This window comes from Ailuropoda melanoleuca, chromosome 14 (assembly GCF_002007445.2).
Source record: "Ailuropoda melanoleuca isolate Jingjing chromosome 14, ASM200744v2, whole genome shotgun sequence".
In the NCBI taxonomy this organism is placed as follows: Eukaryota; Metazoa; Chordata; class Mammalia; order Carnivora; family Ursidae; genus Ailuropoda; species Ailuropoda melanoleuca.
Genome location: NC_048231.1, coordinates 90,164,716 through 90,188,558, shown reverse-complemented (window position 1 = coordinate 90,188,558; position 23,843 = coordinate 90,164,716). Strand labels below are relative to the sequence as shown.

Sequence of the window (23,843 nt, the reverse complement as noted above, 5' to 3'; positions counted from 1 at the left end):
TTTTTTTTAAACATTTTTATTTATGTGACAGAGAGACAGCCAGTGAGAGAGGGAACACAGCAGGGGAGTGGGAGAGGAAGAAGCAGGCTCCCAGCCAAGGATCCCGATGTGGGCCTCGATCCGGGAACGCCGGGATCACGCCCTGAGCCGAAGGCAGACGCTTAACGACTGGGCTACCCAGGCGCCCCCACAGAGCTCTTTTATGCAGTAAACTCTCAGAATTGTTTTCCGTATTAAGCACAGAGAAGTTGTGTATCTTAAACATTCACAAAATCAGATTCACACCCCTTGCCAGGGGGACAAGCATTCGTTACATAAATGAGGCCACGCCTGCTTTTGCTCATCACCAGCAGAACGAACCCCTTCATTCTTTCAGGTTTTACCAGGACGTTCACGGCCCTGCAGGCATTGGTCCCAGCAGGTAGCGCTTCAGTTCCTGACATGGTTTCTCAATGCACAGCGTCAGGGCCAGCCCCACGATGAAGGTCAGCAAACAGTGTCCAGAGAAAAGATAGAACTGGAGAGAAAAAGGGGCAGAGTTGGACGTAATCTTACTACCAGATTCCTGGCTGTATGAAATGCATCTGTAAGACAGACAGCCCTGAACACTAAAACTAGAAATAAATACCATCAGAGAAAGGTGTTATCCTGAAGCCCACCCTCAAATAACACAAAGGACAACACGCTCTTCGCAACAACAACAGAACAAGCTTCTCCCCAAGCCAGTGGGTGGCTTTGTTTGGCCAGCAGCGAAGGGACAGTGGAGTCACGCCAGAGCCAGGAGCAGGGACTCACTTACCATGTTGGTGTCGGTGTAGTGAATGAGCGTTTCTTGGAGCCCGTTGTAGAGCACGATGAGGATCGGGTGGGCCAGGTAGCAAGCGTAACTGATGCTGGCGGGGAGAGTCCAGAGCCGGCAAGAAAGCAGCCGGGTCACCAGACCTGCAGGGAACCGACAGCACGGTTCACGGAGCCGCGAGCGCCTCTCCGGCTCCGCGGGGCCATCCCTGGTCCCGACTGTGTGAACGTCTTCTAAGAGGGTCTTTACTCTCATTTTTAAGAGACTGTGCCAAAACAACCAAACAAAAAAACCCCCACAAGAAACAAAAGACAAAAAAACACTTCCCTTTGCAGGAATATGAAACAAATAAGCGACGCTAGCGTAGAGCTCACCGTCCGTCTACTCCCTTCATACGCTCTCAGGGCCGGAGCACAAACCATGGCACATGCAAGACGAGGGGCAAAGTCCTTCCACCAGCTTCGGTTCTGGCTCCAGATGCAGCCCAGGAGCTGCTGGGCCTTGGGACGAGGCGGTGGCATCGCCAGACCTCGGCCTTGTCATTGGTTACGGACGGGCTTGCATTTGGTCAGCTGCTAGTCCCTTTCAGGACAAATATTCTGTAACTTGGTATAACTTCTAGAACTGCGCTGTCTCACATGATAGCCACTACCCATTTGGGGCTATTTAATTTAAAATAATTAAAATGAAGTGCAATGAGACATTCCTTTCTGCATGGGACTTCTTGCTCTCTCTGGTGGCTTGAAGAGGGGTCTCCCACAAGCTATGTCCACCTGGACCCTTGTCTATTTGCCACGAGGGTCTTTGCAGATGGAATGAAGGTAAGGAACTCGAGGTGAGATTATCCTGAATTAGAGTGGGCCTCAAATCCACACATGAGTGTCCTTATAAGAGACAGAAAGGAGACACGGACACACAGAGGAGAGGTGCAGGGTGAAGCCATGTGAAGACAGAGGCAGAGACCGGAGTGAGGCACACCCACAGGCCCGGGAACTTGGGGCTTGCCAGCAGCCACGGTGGGGGATGGGGGCAGGAGAGAGCACGGAACAGATCCCCACAGGGCTTCTGGAAGGACCTTGCCAACACCTTGATTTTGGGTTTCTAGTCTCCAGAACTATGAGAGAATCACTTTTTGTTGTTTTAAGGCAAGAAGGAAAGAAAGAAAGAAAGAAAGAAAGAAAGAAAGAAAGAAAGAAAGAAAGAAAGAAAGAAAGGGAGAGAGAAAAGAAAAGAAAAAGCTTGTCTTTCTTTTCCACCAGCCCTATCTCGAGTGCTCAGTAATGCATCACGTGGTTTCAGTTGCTCAGGACAAAATCTTTGCTGCCATCCCAGATTCTGTTCTTTCTCCCGTATCGCACAGAGCGCCGCCAGTCTATCATTAAAACTATCTATCTCCAATCAGACCCTTTCTCCCCCTCTCCTCCAAGAACCCCCTCATCGAATCCACCATGGATTCCTCCTCCACGGACCTCTACAGCAGCTTCCTACCGGATCTGATGGTCTCTGCTCTCGTTCTTGCCGCCCTACAGTCCCCAGGCAACATCTAGAGTAATCTGTTAAATCACAGGTCAGATGACATTACATGACATTTAAAATAAAATCCGGATTTTTTCCTGTGTCCATGAAGACCCTGCATGACCTGGCTGCCACCTTCCTCTGTGTCCTCATTCCCATCACTCTCCCACCTTGATCCTATCTCTCTAGTCTTCTTGCTGTTTCTCCCACCCATTGAACGCATTCCAGTCTTGAGACCTGTGCCTCACCATTCCTTCTGCCCATGATGCTTTTATACCACGTATTTGCAATGCACCCCTACTCCATTTACCCTCCAATCCCTGCTTTATTTTTATTCACTATATATATGTGCCCCGGAATTATATTATAAATGTATTTACTTACTGTGGCTCTGGATTTGTTTCCTATGACCGCTCTAACAAATTGCACAAACATGGTGGCTTGAAACAACAAAAATGTATTCTCACGCCATTCTGGAGACTAGAAGTCCAAAACCCCTATCACTGGCTGAAATCATGGTATTGACAGGGTCACATTCCCTCTGTAAGCTCTAGGGAAGAATCCATTCCTTGTCTCCTCCAGCTTCTCAGGGCTTCTGGCATTCCTTGGCTTGCGGCCACTCCCATCAATATCAGCATTTTCAACGCTCTGCTCCACCTTCATATCGCCATCTCCTTGGTGTGTCTGTCAAAGCTCCCTCTGCTCTCCTCTTTTAAGGATACACCTGACTGCATTTAGGGCCCACCGGGATAACCCAGGATAATCTCCCCATCTCCCCATCTCCCCATCTCATGTTGGCCACCATCATATCTGCAAGGTCCTCATAAGACCTGATATTGTGGGGGCCATTATTCAGCTTACTAGAGTCTCCTGGTCTCTCTACTTCTCCTAGCCCTCTGTGATCTCCTACAAGAGAGAGATTTTTTTCTTGTTATTGCTTCTAGCCCCTGCATCTCAGTGCTTGGCATAAAACAAGCATTTGTTAAGTATTTTATGAGATTGAGTGAATAAATAGAGGTGGATTCACAGACAAAAGATGCATTTGCCCCAAAGTGAGTGCCCAAGGAGAAGATCAACCAAGATATTACTGGGGTAATACAGTTGTAGATGAATTAAGTCAGCAAAGAGCACAGGTAAACCAAACACAAGAGAACATTCCTGAGGCAAACAGTATCTTGTTCATATCACCAGCTACAACTGGCTCCAGCCAACCACTAATCACATTAAATTAATGTTGTTGATTCAGATTCTATTGGCTTTATAGTTTGATGGTTACTCTATTATTTTTTTTTAAGATTTTATTTTTAAGTAATCTCCACACCCAACCTGGGGCTCGAACTCACAACCCCAAGCTTAAGAGCCACACACTCCACCAACTGAGCCAGCCCGGTGCCCCATTTCTATGGTTACTTTATAAATTTGTTTTGGCTTTGTCAATGTATGTGCTATAAACATAAAAGTTTGTGTCTAGGTTTATGTTTGCTCATGTTTAGGTAAAATTAGAATTAAAATTTAAGCCAATATGAGGGATCTAAAAGACTTCTTATTCCTTTGGAATGGGTCCATATATTATTCAAGTTTGAGGACCATTGCTGTAGGACAGAAAGCAGCCCTGAAAGTTTTGACTGGAGGAGTAACGTACCAGAAGATGACTGGCAACTCAACAGAACACGACTTTGCACGGAACCACACCCCCATGGTCTACGCTGGCCCTGACTGAGCGGGCAGACACATGATTTGAGCCGTCAGGATCCCTTCACACCCTGAGAGTCTCAGTGAACATTTCTTCTTCAGATTTCCCTTTATAAATATACTTTTCTAAAGGTCACCAGGTGGATACATATTTTCTAGAACTGTATCTTGCCTATCACCTCCTACATTCACCTACTAACTAATCTTGAGATCTTAATATAGCATTGGAGATGCAACCCTAGAATGTCAGTCACACCTAGATAACTGTGATCGGCTAACGACAACAGACTTTGAAAAGACACATTGCTCAAGAACAACCAAAGGGCTTGTCTGTCACCTGGATTAATGGAGATATTGTCCATACTCAGCCTAATGATCGATAGCACTTACTAATCCACTGTAATGATATTGCTGCAAATTCGATTAATCTTCTAACTTGACCTAAGTCACTCCCTCTAGCAGGTTAATTCTTCATTTAGCTCAACTTTTCACATTAGACAGTTCCTAGTGTGATGCTTGCCACATATCATGGGCCAGGGGGAGTAGTTGCCTATGTTCTGAGGCTCTGGGGACAGCTTAGGGTCACTGTCACTGGGTGGGAGCAGTGTTAGGGTGTGGTCATGTGATTCAAACAGCTGCCCAGAAATGCAAATACATCAGTCAGAAAGAATGCAACCCACTTTGTTAATGTCATTTCTCCATATAAGGAAAAGCTTTTACAGTTAAAATATTAAAGGACAAATTCCTCATCATTATATATTCATCAAAGTCAAAAACGACTTTACCAATCAAACATCTGGGAGGGGTACTGTTGCAGAGAAATGAAGGTCATGGGCTTTGGGCATTGGCTTTGCACTTGGTCTGGGGTTCACTTTCTAGCTCAGCTGCTACCAAGCTTTACCTTTACCAGTTACTTCATCTCCAGGCACCATCTTTCTCACAGAGAAACAGCTCCTGATGGTTCTATCTGTAAGGGTATGGCCAGGGTCACCCGGGATCGTATGGGTGAAGTTCTCCATGGGGCCCAGCATAAGCCTGTGCTCAATTAGCAGGAGATGTCAGGATCATTTCATCATTTTTCTCCTTAAACCATGATTTCCAAACACTTCTGTTGAGGCTAACTGGGTTGGTTTCACAGGCCCAAGTGGAAACACATCCTGATTATTTCTCTAGGGTGGAAAGGGGTCATGGCTCCACCTGGCTCTACATTCATCGCTTTAGGGCTTCTGGGCAGTGTGAGGCCAGAACTTTTTCTGGATGATTCTTGCCAGGCGTTCTCCTGTCATTTTCTGACACCTCAAGCACCCAGTTCCTACCTCGTGCCAAGTAGAAAAGACAGGGGGAAAATGTCAGGTGACTTGAATAGACATTTCTAATCTGGAGAAGAATCCCTTTCTTTCCATTTAAGCCCTTTCTGCTTGACTTTTCCACACATTGAAAGCCGGGCTCAGTAGAGACAATTTCCCTGCTTATCAGAGGGCTAAGGGGATCTTGGGAACTACTCAGTCTATACCCTCAGGTAAGGAAACTGAGGCCCAGGGTGAGCGTGACCAGAACTTTTATCTCTAGCACTGGCACTTTGTCCTCACTGTGTGACCCTATCTTTCTCCTCCAGCTTCCAAACTAGATTCATAGGAAAAGCTGCAGGTTTTTCTTTCAGAACATGCATTTGTACATAAACCAGGGTAAAAATCCAAAACAGAATATGCAGGCAGTTCTCCCCTAGGATATAAACCAATGGATATTTTTGAGTCAATAGTAGTCTTTCACCAACCACTCCAGCGAATAAAAAAGCCCTTCTGTGTATGTTGTGTTTTTGCATTTGTTGCCTTTAAAGGGACACGGCGTGAACCCGCAAGCAGCAGCCCACGCCACACCATACCTCCATAGCCTTCCTGACACGCCAGCATGACCCAGCCCACGGCGGCCGCCCACAGGGTCCGGTGGAGGGCCTGGTACAGAGCAGCGGCAGGGGAAGAGGTGACAGAGGTGTCATCGAGCACATACGCCAGAGCGACCACTATGAACAGGGTGGACAGGGAGCAAATCCACCCCAGCACAGCCTGAGCCTACGGGGAAAGGAGAGACATGGGTCAAGCCACTTGGGACTTTGTGTATTTACCTCTTTTTACACTAATTCCGTTTTTTCTCTTATTAGTGTCACTTTACATATCTATTTGTAAACCTCAATCAGTGCCCAGCTTTGACTAAAATGGAAGGTTCAGACTAGTGGTGATGAGGGGTTAGGGTTGGGGTGGGGTGCGGGAGAGTGGGGGGCGTGACCACGAAGAGTTAGCACAAGGGCGATCATTGTGGTGACAGCAGAGTTGTGTACCTTGCTTGTGGTAGTGGTTACACAACTCTCTATGTGCTAAAATTGCACACACAAGTGAGTGCACATAAAACTGGTGGATCTAAGGCCTGTGGATTGTGTCAATGTCAATTTCTTGGTTGTGATAATTTACCATACTTCTGTAACATGTTACCAGTGGAAGAACCTGGGTCAAGGGTACTCAAGACCTTCTATGCTATTTTTGCAACTTGCCATGAATCTCAAATAATTATTAAATGAAAGTTAGAAGGGAAAAAAGAAAAGATAATATTCTAACCCACTCCTGACCTCCCATTCTGTTCCTTAACCTAATGAGGCTCCCGGATTGGTTCTGTGCCCACCAACAGCACTTCCGTCACGCGGTCTGTACCTGGGCTGCACCCTAGTCATCGGGGTCATAAAATGGCAGCAGGAGCGGGAGAATGGAGAACTTTCCAGCTCAGAGAAGAGCCCCATGGGTTAAATTCTATTACCGGGCTTAGTTCAAGATCTTAGATCTTATGTCACCTTACTCGACCTTTTTAGACTCACATCTGTCTTCCAAGAATCTCTCTCTTGCTTCTCTGTTCCAGTTCCCAAGTTGCTGTGATGATCCCTCCACTGAACCAAACTAACATCTTATCAGTCCACCGTCTAGTCTCTAAAGAGAACCTCTCCCCTCTTTGGCCTCAGATTCCTGTGCTCAGCTCTGCCTACATGGGAGGAAAACCATTTCCTTGGGGGGATCTCTACAAACCCCATCTTTTAGGCTAGGATCCCCTTCACTCTTTCACTCATAATGCACCCTGCCTCCACTCATGCCTAGCATAGGGCATCGGCCCCAGCTGCCTCCAGCTTGACCTTTGTGTTCATATTTTCTGGCTTCTAGAGGTTTGAGTTTGGTCTACCCATCCCTTCTACCTTGTTTCTCCAGCTCAGCTTGACCTGTGTTCTGCTCCCTACTCCCTGGTCCTGACTCAACCCCTGGAGTGTTTGCAAATGCTCTGTCGCAAAGAGCCCCTCTGCTCCCTGGGTACCTGGAACCTGGTTGACACTGAAACACCTCTTTAGTGGCACCCTGTTGTAATCTACAACTGAATTGTGCATTTTCAGGGGAAACTCCAACCTACAGGAAAAGTCACGTCGCCCTTATACATCCATTCTGTCTAGTGAAGCCCTATCTCCTGTTGCTGCCGTAAGCAAGACAAGATTTCCCAAGGACAAAGGCCTCTTCTCTGGAGCACCTAGGTGAGGTACCCTCAAGACCTAGGCAAGCAAAGGTAGGGCTTAGCGGAGGAGATTTGGGGCTATCACCATACCCTAATAGTGCAAAGGAATTATTGGCACTTCATCCATTGAAAAGCAAATTATCTTTCATTCATTCGCTTATTAAGTGACTTCAGTGATTTCAGAGCCAGATGTTGGGGATTCAGAGGGAAGACATGGTCTACGCTCAAGGTCTAGAGGCTCAATGAAAGCCATATGAAGAGGTTTTGCACATTCAAGGGCAACACCAAGGTAGTGTTTTAAATAGATTGCCCAAAGGGTGGATTTGAGATGGACAAGACAAGAAGTCCAGGCAAGAGATGAGAAGAGCTTCAGTGAAGTTAGTTGGACAGGCTGAGAGGACAGCAGAGGAAACAATAGGGGGGCTTGGTGGAGGATTGCCTGGGAGGAGGGTCAATGAGAAGGACATGTCAAAGATGAACCCAGGCTTCTGGCTTGAGTAATGAGGTTGGATGGCGAACCAGAGCGACTACCCACAAAGGAGCCAGGGAAGCAATTTTACCTGGAGGACAAAGTGACAGCTTCTTTCCCCTTAGACACCTTGTGTCTTCAGGCCCAGATGGAGCCATTGAATCTGACCAAGAATCCTGTCTATAGAAACCAAAGAGCTTGTGCTGTTAGGAAGTAACTATGGCCTTCCAGAAGAGGGCCTTGCCAGTGCAAACTCACTGGGTGTGTTTTTCCCATGTCAGTGAGTTCTCTGGGTCTGTACCAAGGTTCCAATGGGTTGGAACACCACTGGGTTCCAGTCCTGGGGCTTTCTTAAAGGCGCTCAGTGAGGGAAGCAGAGAATTAGCCTCTGGCAAGAAGATAAGGTCTCTCTTCCTCTCTAGCACCAAGAAACATTGCTGACACACCACAGCCCAATAAAGCACTGAGCAGTCTGATTCCTGCCCATGGCTTTCGATGAGCCTGGCCAAATGGGCCACTCCAGTCCCAAGCAGACCCAGCCCTTACCGTGAGGTGTGGGGCAAGCTTACCTTGGTTTTAAGAATGTTTGCCTGGTGGTTTTGGTGCATGAAAATGCTCAGAAAGAGGCCCACGAGGAATGGCCCGTATCTGCAGTAGGGCTTCGTGTAGTACTCCGAGAAATACAACACAGTCGCGTGTTCACTGAAAAACACAAGAACAGAAGGCAAAAGGGTCTGTTTGATCTGGACCTGAAAAAAGGAATCTCTCAGATGTCCATTGGTGCAATCAGCAAATCCAAAGGAAAATGTGGAGTACATTTATTCATGTCCTCAGTAATGATCCACAAATAGTAACCTCATGATCCCGCCTTAGACCACAGCTGCCTTGCTAAAATTCCAAATTCCCTTGGGGCCCTCCACCCTAGATCCCGAGGAAATATGACGATTGTGTTCCTTTTAAGTAGTTGTTTCTGGTAGCTGGTACATCAGGGCAGCTCTAAAATTCCAGTTCTCAACTGGGTATTTACCCCAAAGAGACAGACGTAGTGAAGAGAAGGGCCATATGCATCCCAATGTTCATAGCAGCTCTGTCCACAATAGCTAAATCGTGGAAAGAGCCGAGATGCCCTTCAACAGATGACTGGATTAAGAAGTTGTGGTCCATATATACAATGGAATACTATTCAGCTATCAAAAAGAACGATTTTTCAACATTTGCTGCAACATGGATGGCACTGGAGGAGATAATGCTAAGTGAAATAAGTCAAGCAGAGAAAGACAATTATATGGTTTCTCTCATCTATGGAACATAAGAACTAGGAAGATCGGTAGGAGAAGAAAGGGATAAAGAAAGGGGGGGTAATCAGAAGGGGGAATGAAGCATGAAAGACTATGGACTATGAGAAACAAACTGAGGACTTCAGAGGGGAGGGGGGTGGGGGAATGGGATAGACTGGTGATGGGTAGTAAGGAGGGCGCGTATTGCATGGTGCACTGGGTGTTATACGCAACTAATGAATCATCGAACTTTACATCAGAAACCGGGGATGTACTGTATGGTGACTAACATAATATAATAAAAAATATTTTAAAAAATAAAATAAAATAAAATTCCAGTTCTCAGGAGTGAGCTTCATGGAAGCTATTACAGAATTTGGTTGCTTGGGCCACATCCCTGGAGACTGTGATTCAGAGGTCTGAGATGGTGCTTGCTAGAAGCATCGGTGGATTTAAAAGCTCCCCAGGTGAGTCTCATATGCTTCCAGAATCGAGAACCCCTGGGCTAGATGGGAATGAGCCTCTTCCTCAGTCACCCGGCAGTGTCCACAGAAGATGATGACATGACGGGAAGGGCATGGTGCTCCCCTGGTCAAAAAACCTGGGGTGTCTTCATTCATGCATTCATTCATTCATTCATGCATTCATTCATTCATGCATTCATTCATGCATTCATTCCCCTCGCAAATACATAGTGAGCACTGAGAGCCAGACATGGCTCAGGGCTATTCTACATCAGGAGGTCAGCGAAGGTTCCTCTGAGAAGTGATGTTTGCACTGACAACCGTAGGAAAGCCCTGCCAAGATCTGGATCTAAAGGAAAAGCATTCTAGTATAGGGGAACAGCAAGTGCAAAGGCCTGAGGAAGGAGCACACTGGGTGTGGGGAGGTAAGAAGGCCAGTGTGGCCAGTCCAGAGTCAGCACATAGGGGACTGATAGAGGAGGTCAGACAGGGATTTTACTGTGACAGCACTGGGAAGCCATTGGACGAATTCAAGCAGGTGACTGACAGGATCTCACTCTGCCTGCTGCATTGAGAAGAGATTAGCAGAAAATCCGACCACTTTTCCCCATATGGTACACAGGGTGGTTATAAGGAAGAATCGTTCGATATACCTCACTGGGGAGGCAAAATAGCATAGTGGGTAAGATCCTAGGTTCCACTCACACCTATGTCACTTACTAGCGGTGTGACTTTCAAGGGATGACTCCAACTTCCTTAAACTTGAATCTCTCCAGCCAATTATTAAGAGCTTCCAAGCACAAGTTCTCTACTGAAGGAGAAACCCAATGAGACCACGTGGGGGCGCCCCTCTCCTCCGAGAAGCATTTCAACGGGCAGCAGTGAGTTCCCCATACTTTCAGAGAAGATTCCTCCCCACCCCACCACAGTGCAAGTTGACAGTTTCGGAAGTTTGGAAACAAAAACGCAATCAACTTTCCCATCCAGGCTGAACATTTCCCACCCAGTTTGTCCACGAGCCAGTGCACACAGCACAAACAGCCTGGGACTCATGGAGCAGCCCTCCCTGGGAGGTCCTGGCCATCCGGAGGGCAGGCCAGGGAGAGTGGCAGGCTGGAAACTGCGGGTTACCTTGCTTCTGACGGAGCTGCGACCGGAAGGGTATAAGCCAGTGTGAGCAGCGCCGTGGCAGTGAAAGATGCCAAGAACAGCATGGCCCCGAGGAGGACAAGGACATGTTTACTTCTGCAAAGAGAGGACATTGACAGAAGCACTCTTCAGTTTCCGTCATCGCAACATTTGTGGCCACGAAAGATTTGAAAGCTTGGCAATCAGAGGCGCTTCCTGCTAGGGCGACCTTTGAGGGAGGCTGATGTGGGGGCACCTGTGTCAGAGCGGGCTGGAGTTAGAGAACTGGGTTAGCCTTTAAACTTGACCATTTACTGGCTGTGCGACCCTTGGCAGGACCTTGAACTTGAATTTCCTCATCTTCACCCTGAAATTTACGATGCAGCGCAAAATGAGACCATGCTTGGGAATGTCCCTTGCCAGCCACGAGGACATACATGGTGGTTGATTTAGGGGAGAAATGACTGTCAGGCACAGGGGGACACAGGGAAGGGAATAGCATAAGGGAGCCAGGATTCTTCTCCCACCCAGATGCAATCTGAGACAAATATCTGGGTGCTGGTAGTTGACATGGGGTTAGGAATGAGGGATGGGGTGTGGAACAGGAAGCAGGGAAACCTAATACTAGGACATGTTATCAAGTAATGCTCCATTCTTCCAAAATGTTCTAGGGAGCCTTTTTTTTTCTTTCTTTCTTTTTTTTTAAGATTTTATTTATTTATTCGACAGAGATAGAGACAGCCAGAGAGAGAGGGAACACAAGCAGGGGGAGGGAGAGGAAGAAGCAGGCTCATAGCGGAGGAGCCTGATGTGGGGCTTGATCCCATAACACCGGGATCACGTCCTGAGCCGAAGGCAGATGCTTAACCTCTGTGCCACCCAGGCGCCCCTGTTCTAGGGAGCCTTATGAAGTGCTCCTGAAAACTGTCTCAGGAGATGAAAGAAAGAAGCCTTTTCTAGTGTCTTCTATCCCCCATGGGTCAAGGGAGGCCCCACAAAAGCCAATGCCGCCACACTTTGGGACTACACCTGTTTAAGGCCAAGAGGAGTCCTGAAGGAATCCCAGCTACAGGATATAGGAGGTTCTGGGGCAGGAACTGAGATTTAGGGACGCAGGCTCCGAGCAAGGCAAAGTCTGGTTGCACCTACTCGGAGTCGTGAGGGCTGGGACCAAGACGATCTGCAGTGGTACAAAAGAAATGTCAAACACAGGTGCAAGACTGTCCAGGCACAGCCCTGCCTGGATGATGCTCCCGACGAAGGCCATTCCACTGCTTGGAGTTGCCGCGGTTCTTCTTGAGGAAGGGATATACGACAAGTGATGCAGGGAGCAAGTGGTTTTCGTCCAGAGTGCCAATTCTACTTCACTGTTAATGCTTGGAATGGAGGCGTGTAGCTCCGTGGTACTGTGATTGATTAGCAATGTCTGCTGTGAGCGTAGGCTGGGAAGTTATGACAACAATGCCATCTATTTACTGTGCCTTTTGCCAGACCATCTAACTCTGCCCTCCTTGAATGACTGGCATTCTATATGAGTGTGTTCTCTAAAGAAAAAAGCCCTAATTTTTATACCTCCCACCGTGCAGAAGCTAAATGTAGTTGTGTGGCCACAAGCTTGGCTGGTTTTTAGCTGAGGGACTGAAAGCTGCCTTCCATGACAACCTCTAGGAAAGATGCTGACTCTGGGGCCAGGGCTCCTAAGTCACGAGGACACTCAAATAGGTCCCCCGTAGGTCTGTAGTTGGGAGGTACTAAGAATTCATAGTCTTAGGTGGGTGGTAAGCCATTCAGTCAGGACATCCAATAAAAACCCACATCTACCCAAGTAAATATTTGTTGAACTCCCTGGAGGACTTGAGCCCAATCTGTGGCATCTCCCCTCAGGAGTCCGACAAGTCTCCCCTGGCTAACCACCACTATAATAAAACTAATAACGCCTCCTAACATAGACTCTTATGGGCTGGATTGTGTCCAACTTCCAGCAACTCAGAATGGGACTCTGTTTGGAGACAGGGTCTTTAAAGAGTTCGTTAAGATGAAATGAGGTCATCGGGATGGGCCCTCATCCAATCTGAGAGGAGGAGATTAGGACTCGGACAACCACAGAGGGAAGACCATGGGGACACAGGGGGAGAGGCCTCAGAAGAAACCAACCCTGCCGACACCTTGATCTTAGGCTTCTAATCTCCAGAACCACGAGGAAATAGATTTCTGCTGTATGGTACTTTGTCACGGCAGCCAGAGCAAGCGACTATGCATAGGGACCAAAAGAGACAGGGAGATAGTGCCACACGGCCCACCTTACCTCCTGTTTGTCCCTTGTCCTCCTGAGCTCCCTGAGCCGCTGGTCAGGGCCTTTGACCACAGCACAAATGGCCCAGTGCCAAAGGCTTCCCTCTGCCAACTCAGGTTAGCAGTTATATTTTCTGGCTTTTGGAGGGGACTATTCCTGGGACAATGGGCTTGAGAAAGTCCCAGAGCTTCAGGCACAGACTGCCATCCCCATTCTCTCAAGAGGGATGGTCCCTCAAAAAGATCCACTAAGGGGTCATAGCCCAAGAGGAGGAAGGAATAGCAGAGGGTCCCCCTCTCTGAAAAGACCCCTGTCTTCCTTACAAGCCTGTCAGCCCCCAGCATCCCAGCCAGGATTCCCTACAGGATTTCTCTTGCTCTTTCTTCATGAAATACCTGAACCAGCAATCAGTACATCCTGCTGCAAATGTCACCTCCGAGGAAGCCGGGAGAGGCTTGCCCTTTCTCCGCTGCCAGGGCTGCTGGGCCTGCTGGGGCCTCACACCAGATCCACCTGTTCCTGCAGGCACTGGCCAAGGTCTCCAGCGCCCTTCAAGCAGCCATAGTCCAGCACAGAGCCAGGGCCGTGATCGTGCCAGAGAACAGGTCAGCCCGGCTCTGCTGGGCCCAGCTGCTCCCCCGACCCTGCGGGAGCTCTCAGGGTTTGACTGCCTTGTAGGAGCGAGAGTCCACCTCAGGGGGGGCCCCTGTGGGCCTGAGCAGCTCTCAGCTCCTGCTCAGGGAGCCCCTCCCCTGGCAGCAGGAGAGATGGGTGACCCAGGAGTCCTCCGGGAATCCGCGCACCCTTTCTAAGGGGTTTGGGGGGACGGGGAGCTTGGTCAGCGTCCCAAACCCACCTTCACCTCCTTTCCACCTTCCTTGCCTGATCCATGGCAGGGTGAGGGTAGGAGGTCACACGAATTCCTAATTCCCACCACTCTCACCGATTGCCTCCTGGGAGATGTGAGCATCACTTAAGCAGGCATCGAGTGGCAGATCTTTCTACCAGAGGATGTTCAAAGCTATTTTTCTAAATCTCCATTTCCAAAATAAATAGCCAAGTTATTATTAGATCTCATTTCCATCTTATTACCAGATTTGGTTTCAATATCATATGCCTTTATCAGTTCCGTTAGGCTATCAAAAAATGCACTCCCCACTCCCCAACCCCCACTCTGAGAAAATAAGCCGTTCGATTCAGATGATTTGTTTCAGCAGACTGGGTGAGGGAGAACTTGGACCACAGCAATCATACAGAGACAGACACCCCCCAGCATCGGGCATTTGCTCACGTCTCCACAACCCTTCACTCACCTCGGGGGAGTAGAACTAAGAAGGGGTGAAGCAGGAAGCCTGTGGGAAGGGGTGAGGTTGAGCAAGAGGAATGTGGACGCTTCAGTTTGGGAAGCCTCCGTTAACATCTGCTCCACACCAATACCTTCTGGAAAGGGTGTTTAGAGAAGAAGCAAGGAAGGCGATTGATTGCCCAGGTAAGGGGACCCTCTGTGGAATAGGAATGGTGCAGAGGATAGGGGGATGGCCATCCCTGCATGGGTTTCGGGGAGGAGCAGAGCAGGCGCTAGCAGTGGCTTATCCAGACACCCTCCCCTGAGGCCCTGTGACACTGGGAGGGGTAAGGGCCCGCCCCTGCTTAGGGACAGCAGCTGGAGACAATGGCGATGACAAAGCATCTCAAATAACAGGTAGCTGAGTGACATGTGGTCGCACATGACTGACAGGCAGGCGCTGGACTGGCTCCCATGTGTATGACCTCACTTTGTCCTCCAGCCCTGACGGGAAGCACTACCATCTCCATTTACAGAGACGGAAGCTGAAGATGGGAGTCTCGCAAGCTACCCTGGGCCCCCTAGCTAGTGACTTCCCCGGCAGGATTGGAACCCATGTCTTCGGACTCAAACTCACTATCCCAGCAAACTGCCTTTGTGCCTAGTGGAATCCGTGGAACATTTTTTTTAATGATTAGTAAAACAAACAAACTATCCAAACGCCTCTTTACATTTAAAGTTAGAAAGCAGTGTGTGTTTAAGATATGTGAAAAAGCAGATTTTCCTTTTTTTTTTTAGTTACCTAATTCTTAGATTAAACTAAATGTGCGCGCTCTCTCTCAAATAAATAAATAAATCTTAAAAAAAATATTAGGATGCATTTCCCTTGCCCAGGATACTTGAATGTTCACATGTGGCTGGAATGGGCAACATCCTGGGTCAGCCTGGGATTTAAAAGGTCTGTCCGCAAAGAGCATTAACAGGTAACCATGATATAGAGCTGGTCAACTCACATTTGGAACTCAGCTGTACCGTACTAATTGAAGACTTGCAGGTTAGATGTGAAAAATGAATGTTTTCTTACATATCAAAATAACAAGGTTTGTACTTTGTTCTGTATTATTATTAACGTTCCATATTGGCAACAGTGTAATTAGATGGCCAGGGGACTGAATATTGATAGACCTTTAAGGAAAGCAGTTTGTCATTATGCTTCAAGAGCCTAGAAGACATTCATGCTCTTTGACCTAGTGATTTCCCTTAAAGATATGCATTCTAAAGAAATATCGGAGTTGGAGACAAATGGTGACCATGAAAATATTTATCAGACTGTTACCTACAAAAGCATAAAATCAGAAATAATCCAAGCATTTAACAATAGGGGAAGTTATAAGTAAACTAGAGTTCATTCGTGGAATGGAATGTTATGCACACACTAAAATTATGTTTACTTAGAAATAAAATTCTATAGGAAATTGCTTATGTCATAAAACTATTAAAAGAAAGATACTAACATGTAGATAAGGAATCTTTTCATGTATAAAAAGCAATGCAGAAGAAAGATCAGAAAAATAAACATGAAGATATTAACAGGGAATTCACTTTACCTTGAGTGAGGGATGGGTCGAGGGTGATGGTTTTTCCCCTCTCTTCATCCTATTACCTTGCAGGGTTTCTTAAATTGAACATGTGTTTTAACAAAAAAAGAAATATCTTTTAAAATATGGCATGGAGGGGCCCCTGCATGGCTCAGTTGGTTAAGCGTCTGCCTTTAGCTCAGGTCATGATCCCTGAGTCCTGGGATCGAGCCCCACATTGGGCTCTCCGCTCAGTGGAACATCTGCTTCTCCCTCTCCCTCTGCTGCCCCCACGCTTGTTCCCTCTTGCTGTCTCTCAAAAAAAAAAAAAAATCCTTTAAAAATTATTTTAAAAAATATGGCATGGATAATCCACAAGCTATAAGTCTTCTTGTGAATTATCGAGGTCTTCAGCTTTTCTAGAACTAACAAAAATTAAGGTAAAAAATATCCGATGTAGGAACAGGTGCACTGATGCATTGCTGGGGGCACTGTGAATTACCTCACTCTTTCTGGAGAACAATCACACAATGCGTAACAAGCACCAAGAAATTGTTCCCACCCCTTGACCTAGTAACTCCACTTGGAAAGAGGGCCCCAAGGAAATGAAGACGAGGGAAACGTAGTGTGTTCAAAGACAGTCACCGAGGTGTCACTTAAAGTCATGAAAAGCTGGAACTAAGCTAATGGCCAACCGCAAAAATGGTACATAACTCCGGAAACTGACAATTACGCAGAGCATGCCACTATGTGGACATGTTTGCAAAGACCGTTAAGTGGGGAAAAGCTGAGACTAGACATTAATACACACGGATTATAACTCTGCAAAAACCCAGAGGGATTCGTGTAGGACAAAAATCGGAGGAGGACACAGAGCAAGGTAAACAGAGGAGGGTTTGGTTTCCAGACTGTTGTGAAAAGTGCGGTTCCTAAATTGTAAAACTACTCGGCCCAGAACTGTGGTACTCGTTGAGAGTTCCGTGGGAGATGCCCCACAGGGAGACACACCTGTCTCAGAGAGACCCCCTGTCCCGGGTAGACACATCTGTCCCAGGGAAACTCACTTTCCGTGGATGAGGACGATCGCCGGTGTGGTGAGATGGAACTGAAAGTCGTTGGCGAGGTACCACGTCCAGCCATTACACTGAAACAAGAGGAGCAGAGGTGACCCCTTTCCCTTGCTCACGGGGCACCCCACATTGTCTCGCCTTCCTGGAGCTGGAGGAAGAATTCAGTGGGCAGCTGGGGTGGGGGACGGGGGGTGGGAGGCGGTGGATTTCCACGGGAAGGGAAAGGAAGTCTGAGTCAGAGGTATTTCAGGTACCCCTCTCATTTAATCCAGTTACAAGCCTGCGTGGTGGGGATTCTTATTGTCAGCTTACAAAATGGAAATGCAGACAAGTGTTCTCGCTTGTTGAAAAAAGCAGTGATAGCTAAGCTCCCAGAAGCTTTGTGGGAGCTCCATTCCATCCCATGACACGAATGGAAGGAACAACCGTGGCTTTAGCCCTCAGAGTTGGAAGGGTCCCTGTTGTGCTCTCCTCCCTGCCTTGCCGGCCCTCCCCACCTCCAGGCAAGGAGTGTGTTCCTTTAGAAAGGAGGCCTGGCTCCAGACAAGTTTTTGTGGGAAACCCCAGAGTTCCCACGCATGACTGACAGGCGATCGTCTGGCCAAAGCCACCTCCTTGCACAGGCTGTCCGCGTTTGTGTGAAATGAGGCTGTTACCTGTATTTCTTCTTCAGTGTGAGGAAATTTCTGGGGGCAATTCTCTCCAGGGCTTCAGAGATACAAGGCTCCTTGTTCCCTCCAATCCCCCACAGTCCAAGGGAGACCAGACTTATCCAGGGGAAGTGACAGCTTTCCTTGTCCCCATCAGAAAGAAGTTCCCGTGATGGGGAAATTCGTGGGGACTCCAGGCTTGACAGCCTGACACTTCTGCTTTCAAGGACCTACAGCGGGCTTTGCCTCAAAGAGGCGGCTGGCTCGTTCGTGTCCTTGCCCCCAGTGCCCACAGAGGGCCCAAGCCAGTCTGCATCTGGGCAAAGAGCCCAGCCTGTCCTCCACGGCCCTGTCACAGACACAGGCCCATCTGAAGGCAGATAGGCAGTGACGCACGCCCTGTCCGAGCCTCCAGGCGCTGGCAGATGGAAGGCGGCCATCTAGTCGGTAAGTTGTTCTGTGCAGTCATTAGCCACGCTGGAGCGATTCTCTTTTCAGCCTTGCTTTCCAGGCCTATGCAAACATCAGTGACATGATCTAATTACAGCGATTTCACTTTCGTTTCCTCCAGCATCATATGAGGATATGAGGGCTCTGGGGACGCCACCACCAATACATACCGATGTGGCACAGTCAGATCTGGCTGACGAGGCCGGCTGCATCTGGGACATGCACTTAGATGGCTGGCCCCTCAGTGCCCGCTACCCTGCTCCCCCCCTCTGCTTTTTACCGCAACTGCCTGCCCAGACTGGTTTGGGAACGCTCGCCCATCCATAGGGGTTAGTCTGCCTGCCCACAGCCCACCTTACTATGGCTTTGCTGTTACTCCAGAGAATATGCCAGAAGAAAGGGCATCAGACTCGGGCTGGCCCTGGGAAAGTCACCAAGCCTCACGAAGGGAGGTCCGGCGTTGGCTCCTGCCACCTGCCCGCTGCTGGCCGGAGACATGGGACTCACCGCATTCCGGACCGACAGGAAATTATTAAGCAACAGCGCATTCGTCCACCACGCTTGCCGGCAGTTATCCAGGTGGAACTTGGGCACGTCCCAGACAGGTCCCCAGGGTACAAGGGAGAACAGTCCAACCAACAAGCACACCGAGTACAGGTGAAGAGGCTGCAACCTGGCAGGGAGAGCGAGGGGGGGAGAAGGTGACTCCCCGCAGTGGTTCCGATCGGTGTGCTGGGTGAGCGAGCGATAGAGACGCTCCAAAATGGATTGTACCGGGTGGGTGAGCAGCTCCCCAGCCACACCTCCAACACTCCTACACTCCTGGGTGAAAAGTCGTGAGCACCCCCCGTGAGTCGGCTCCGGTGCGGCGGCTGTGAAAATCCTACGAGTCCTAGAGCGAGGGCTGCATGCCGGCCACTGTGCTAGAAGCTTCTCAGATGCTTCTAAACCTCGGAACACTCCTTCAGGGAAATAGTGCCTCTATTTCACTGATGGGGAAATCAGAGCCCTGAGAAGTGAGCAACTTGTCCAAGGGGGCTCAGCCAAACAGCAGGGCTGGGATCAGACCCTGGTTCCTGTTCTTTCCCGCGGGCCCCCCTGGAGGACAAGACCTTTCCTCCCTGCCTCCCTCTTTTCCTTCCTCCCTTCCTAGCTTTATTTCTCCCTCCCTCCCTTCATACCCTACCTCGTCCGAGCAAGACTTGAAGCAGCCAAAAAGATGATGGGGAAAAGGCACAGGTGTCCTTTAGAAACAGAATTGGACCACATCTGCTGCCTGGTGTATCGGTTCCAGCAGCCACATTTGTCGGTCCAAACAGCTACAGTGAATTTTAATACTATACCTTAGAGAGCCCAATGTATCCCAAATAGTATCATTTTAATAGGTAATCCATCTAAAAAAGTAGTGAGCTGGGGCGCCTGGGTGGCACAGCGGTTAAGCATCTGCCTTCGGCTCAGGGCGTGATCCCGGCGTTATGGGATCGAGCCCCGCGTCAGGCTCCTCTGCTATGAGCCTGCTTCTTCCTCTCCCTCTCCCCCTGCTTGTGTTCCCTCTCTCGCTGGCTGTCTCTATCTCTGTCGAATAAATAATAAAAAAAATCTTTAAAAAAAAAAGTAGTGAGCTGATTTACATCCTTTCTTCTTTGACTACATCTTTTGAATCCAGTGTGTATATTTAATACTCGCCCACATGGCTGTGGGCCACCTGTCTGATGGCTACCTATGGGACCTCACCGGCCTCGAGTTTAGAAGTGAGGTTGTAGCCGGGAGGGGGACATGATGCTGGCATGGATTCTGGGTGAGCGATGATGCCAGCCGTCTTTTAAAAGAACACATTTAGAAATTCAGAGCAGAGCACATGGCCCAGCAGCATCTCCGAACATCTCAGAGGGGGCATCAGGGCCCGGGGTGGGCTGTGACAGATGGGAAGGGCAGGACTGCTGGGGGGGGGGTCGCACCCAGCCTCTGGTCTGCACCAGCCCCAGATCTGTTGGCTTCCTGTCCTCCCCACAATGAGAGCATCCTTCCTAGCATGTGTCTGGTAGGCCGGAGGGCTGCGGGCACGCGGGAAACAGGCGGGACTTACAGATCGCAGTCAGACAGAAAGGGCTGCCGACGGTGCCAAGACGTGTCTCCCCAGATCAGCTCAGACAACAGCCACGGAGCCCTCCCTGGGCCTGGGCCCTGCCACATTAGCCATCTGACCAGGCTGCCCTGCAGCTGCTCCCACAGGCCTCCCAAGCCTCCCTTCCCACCATCTGTCACCTCCCCGGGGACAGTAAGTCAACCCCCCCTGCTCCCCTCAAAACCAGGGCTCAGGTCAGATGCCCTCAGGAGGGAGCAGGGTCCAGGCGGCGTCCTCCCCAGCACTGCCTCTGAGTTGCGGCCCATGGGGGTGGGGTGGCTGGGGTCGGTCTCACCTTGAGGAGCAAGGCTACAGAAATGGGTGTTCTAGTTTTACCTAAATTTTCATTCTGAGAACATCATCTCACTTCTCTCTTTCCTCTTCTATGGAAAAAGGGGAATGATAATTCCTCAGATTCTTTTAAGAAAGATCACGATTCCTGCCTCCTGAGATTTTTTGAGAATCAAATGAGATCAGTAAGGAAACAGTGGGAAACATCGAAAGCATCAGATAAATGTAAACGCTCTTCATCTTTGTCCAAGCTTCTGGAAGATTTAAAGTCAAATTTTTCAAAGATTAAAAAGTACAACTTTGGCTATTGTAAGAGGTGTGAGAAGCAGGCATTCTCAGACCTGTTGGGCTGGATGGTACATTGGAAAATGTCTATCAAAATGTTAGATGCACCAAACCAGCAATTCTACTTGTAGGAATTTACCCACAAACACGTTCACAGAAGTGCATACACGTATAGACATTGTATTACTGTCTAAGATGGCAAAAACTTGGAATTCCCACCATGCCCATTAACAGGGACAGGTTAAACTGATGGTTCACCCCCGCATCACCGTCCCACCCGAACTTTGGAGTCAGTGAGGTGGTTCCTTTCATGCAGAGAGAGAGACATGCCAGCATTAAATCATTAAGTGCATAACAGCTACATGCAAAACAGTGCGGCATATGTATAATCCTACTCACGAGGGGAAAATCCCCAATGCATATAAATACATGGAAAGTATCTGCAAGAATTCACAAGAAACCGTTAACAAAGGTGTCCTGTGGGGAGTGGGACTGCAATGGGTACACTTTCTTTTAGTGTATAACCTTCTGTTATCATTAGACATTTTTATCAGTAATTTTTTTACATACATATATCTATCTCTCAGATATATCTATCTCTCAGATATATGTATGTAAAAAAAATTACTGATAAAAATGTCTATCTCTCTATATAGATAGAGATAGATATAGATATTTTAAATGCTTTTTTTTTTTTTTAGATTTCATTTATTTATTTGACAGAGATAGAGACAGCCAGCGAGAGAGGGAAGACAAGCAGGGGGAGTGGGAGAGGAAGAAGCAGGCTCATGGCGGAGGAGCCTGACGTGGGGCTCGATCCCAGAACGCCGGGATCACGCCCTGAGCCAAAGGCAGACACTTAACCGCTGTGCCACCCAGGCGCCCTGATATAGATATTTTAAAAATGTGGCTCTGGTTGGAATAATCACACAGTTTTCAGGGTCCAGAACATCTACTCTTGTTTCCCATTACAGAATCTGCTCTGATTGACCCCTGGAAGCTGGGTTTTGCCTTCTTTTATAGCTGCACTAGCTTCCAGCTGTCGCCCGTCTCCTGCTGCTCTCCTCTCACTGTCTATTCTCAGAGTGATTCTTGGAAAATGTAAATCTAACCATGCCACTCCCCTCCGGGAACCCCCCAAATGCTTCTTGTCTCCGGATGAAATAGAAAGTCCTTAAGCCAGCTTACTGTAGACACCCCCCCACCCCCCTCGCCACGGAGCTCCTGCCCCACCTCTCTGAACTCACACCTTTCTGTTCTCCAAGTTAACTCCTCCCTCCTCTCTAGCGGGCTCTCTGGGGTCTTCCAAACACACCAACGGTGTTCCCTTCTCTGCACCCACTCCTCCACGTAAGCCCTTCTTCCCGCACAGCATTCTTTTTGCTTAGAACCTTCTTTTATTTCCTTTGACAAATGTCACCTCCCATGACTACCGTTCCAGAGGAAGAGCACATCGTGCCTCCGCCTCCCAGTTCGCACCTTGTGACACTTACCAGCACTGACCTGTTAGAAATGTATTTGCATGTTGCAACTTAGTGTTGCGTACTTATTTGTCGATCATCCATCTCTAGTCACTAGAACATAACCCCAGGCCAGAAGGCACTTGCACAGTTATGAACTGTTGGGTCCCCAGGGCTTACAACAGTCTCTGGCACACAGGGGGCCCTCCACAAATACAGAAAGAGTGAGTGAACAAATGATCTTACTTCCAGTCCCCTTGGAGGTAAGAAGGCAAGCAATCCATCATATTGGAATAATAACTGTGGGTTTTGCCGACAAGAATGAGAACATCAAAGTGGCTAGGAATGTGGCTGCTTTCTCACTGGGTTTACCTTACAGAGTGAGTTCAAACTCAGTTGGGGATGCTTCCCCTGATTTTTCAACAAAGTTTTGTCCCACTATGGACTCTCTCTTCCTGGCTCCAATCGGCCACTTTCCCTGAGTTCCCTATCTCAAGAACATCACCACCACCTGCCATGTCGTTCAGGCTGGAAAATGCGAGTGTCCTTGATTTGCCTTCTCTCCACTCCCAATGCCAATCACCAGCCCAGACCTGCTGTCCTGCCCAGCTATTGCAAGAATTTACTCATGGGATCCTCGCCACCATCTTGCCCCGTAAGGCCTCACACACACACACACACACACACACACACACACACACACGGACTCTTCCTGCCCCCACTACGGCTTTATCTGCCTGTTAAAACACTTCCTGCTCTTCAATCTTCAGCTCTAGGACTTTTCTTCTGAAGCAGGTTTCCCAGGCAGAACCCACCATGCCACGGCGTTCCACGCCCCACCCCCTAAAAACCCATCAGCCTCTCTCACTAAGAAACCCTGGTCTGAATGCCGGTCCCTCTACAGAAGACCACAGAGCAGAATAGGCTAAACCCAGTGCCAGGCACCCAGAAGATATTGAAAGAATAAGCATTCTGTCAAGCATGCAGGACAAGGGCTAGATTTAATAGCCTTTGGAAGAAACCACAAAGGTCATGGTGGAAAGAAATCAATAGAGGCCTATTCCCTAGCTCAGACTCATTCTTAACCTATTCACCGGAAAAGTTACAAGGTGTAAGTAGCAACAAGAGTAATAATGGCAGCTCGTACTTACGAAGGCTTATTACGTGTCATGCTTTTCTAGGTTCTTAGCACACGTTCTCTCATTTCATCCTCGCAGGAGTCCAGTGGAGTGAGTGCCACTATTCCTCCCATTTTTGAGATGGGTAAACTCCAGCACAGGAAGGTTGAGACACTTTCTCGGGGTCACACAGCTGGCAGAAGATTGAGCCAGAATGCAAGCCCAGGCAGACCAACTAGAGTCAGAGCTACCCGCTCCATTTACCAGCCCAGAAGACTGTTCCATGACATGAAGTGTAACAAGAGAGGCATGGGCCCTAAGCAATGAGAGCTGGCCCCAGCTCAGCCAGCAACAA

General features: G+C 48.5%; 1 protein-coding gene across 4 annotated transcripts in view; it reads right to left on the bottom strand.

Moving 5' to 3' along the window:
• Nucleotides 1–81: 81 nt before the first annotated feature.
• Nucleotides 82–23,843, bottom strand: part of LOC100478605 (O-acyltransferase like protein) — a 59,925-nt gene continuing 36,163 nt past the window's right edge. For 2 of the 4 annotated variants that reach the window (XM_034642907.1, XM_019806445.2), the window contains 7 exons: nt 18,717–18,882; nt 17,104–17,183; nt 10,888–11,001; nt 8,585–8,717; nt 5,889–6,075; nt 800–942; nt 82–517 (listed from right to left, as the gene is read on the bottom strand). In XM_034642907.1, the coding sequence (XP_034498798.1) occupies nt 392–517; nt 800–942; nt 5,889–6,075; nt 8,585–8,717; nt 10,888–11,001; nt 17,104–17,183; nt 18,717–18,882 (949 nt within the window). In that variant the 3' untranslated portion in view covers nt 82–391. The remainder of the gene's footprint in view (nt 518–799; nt 943–5,888; nt 6,076–8,584; nt 8,718–10,887; nt 11,002–17,103; nt 17,184–18,716; nt 18,883–23,843) is intronic. The other 2 variants (XM_034642908.1, XM_034642909.1) reach the window with 2 other exon arrangements.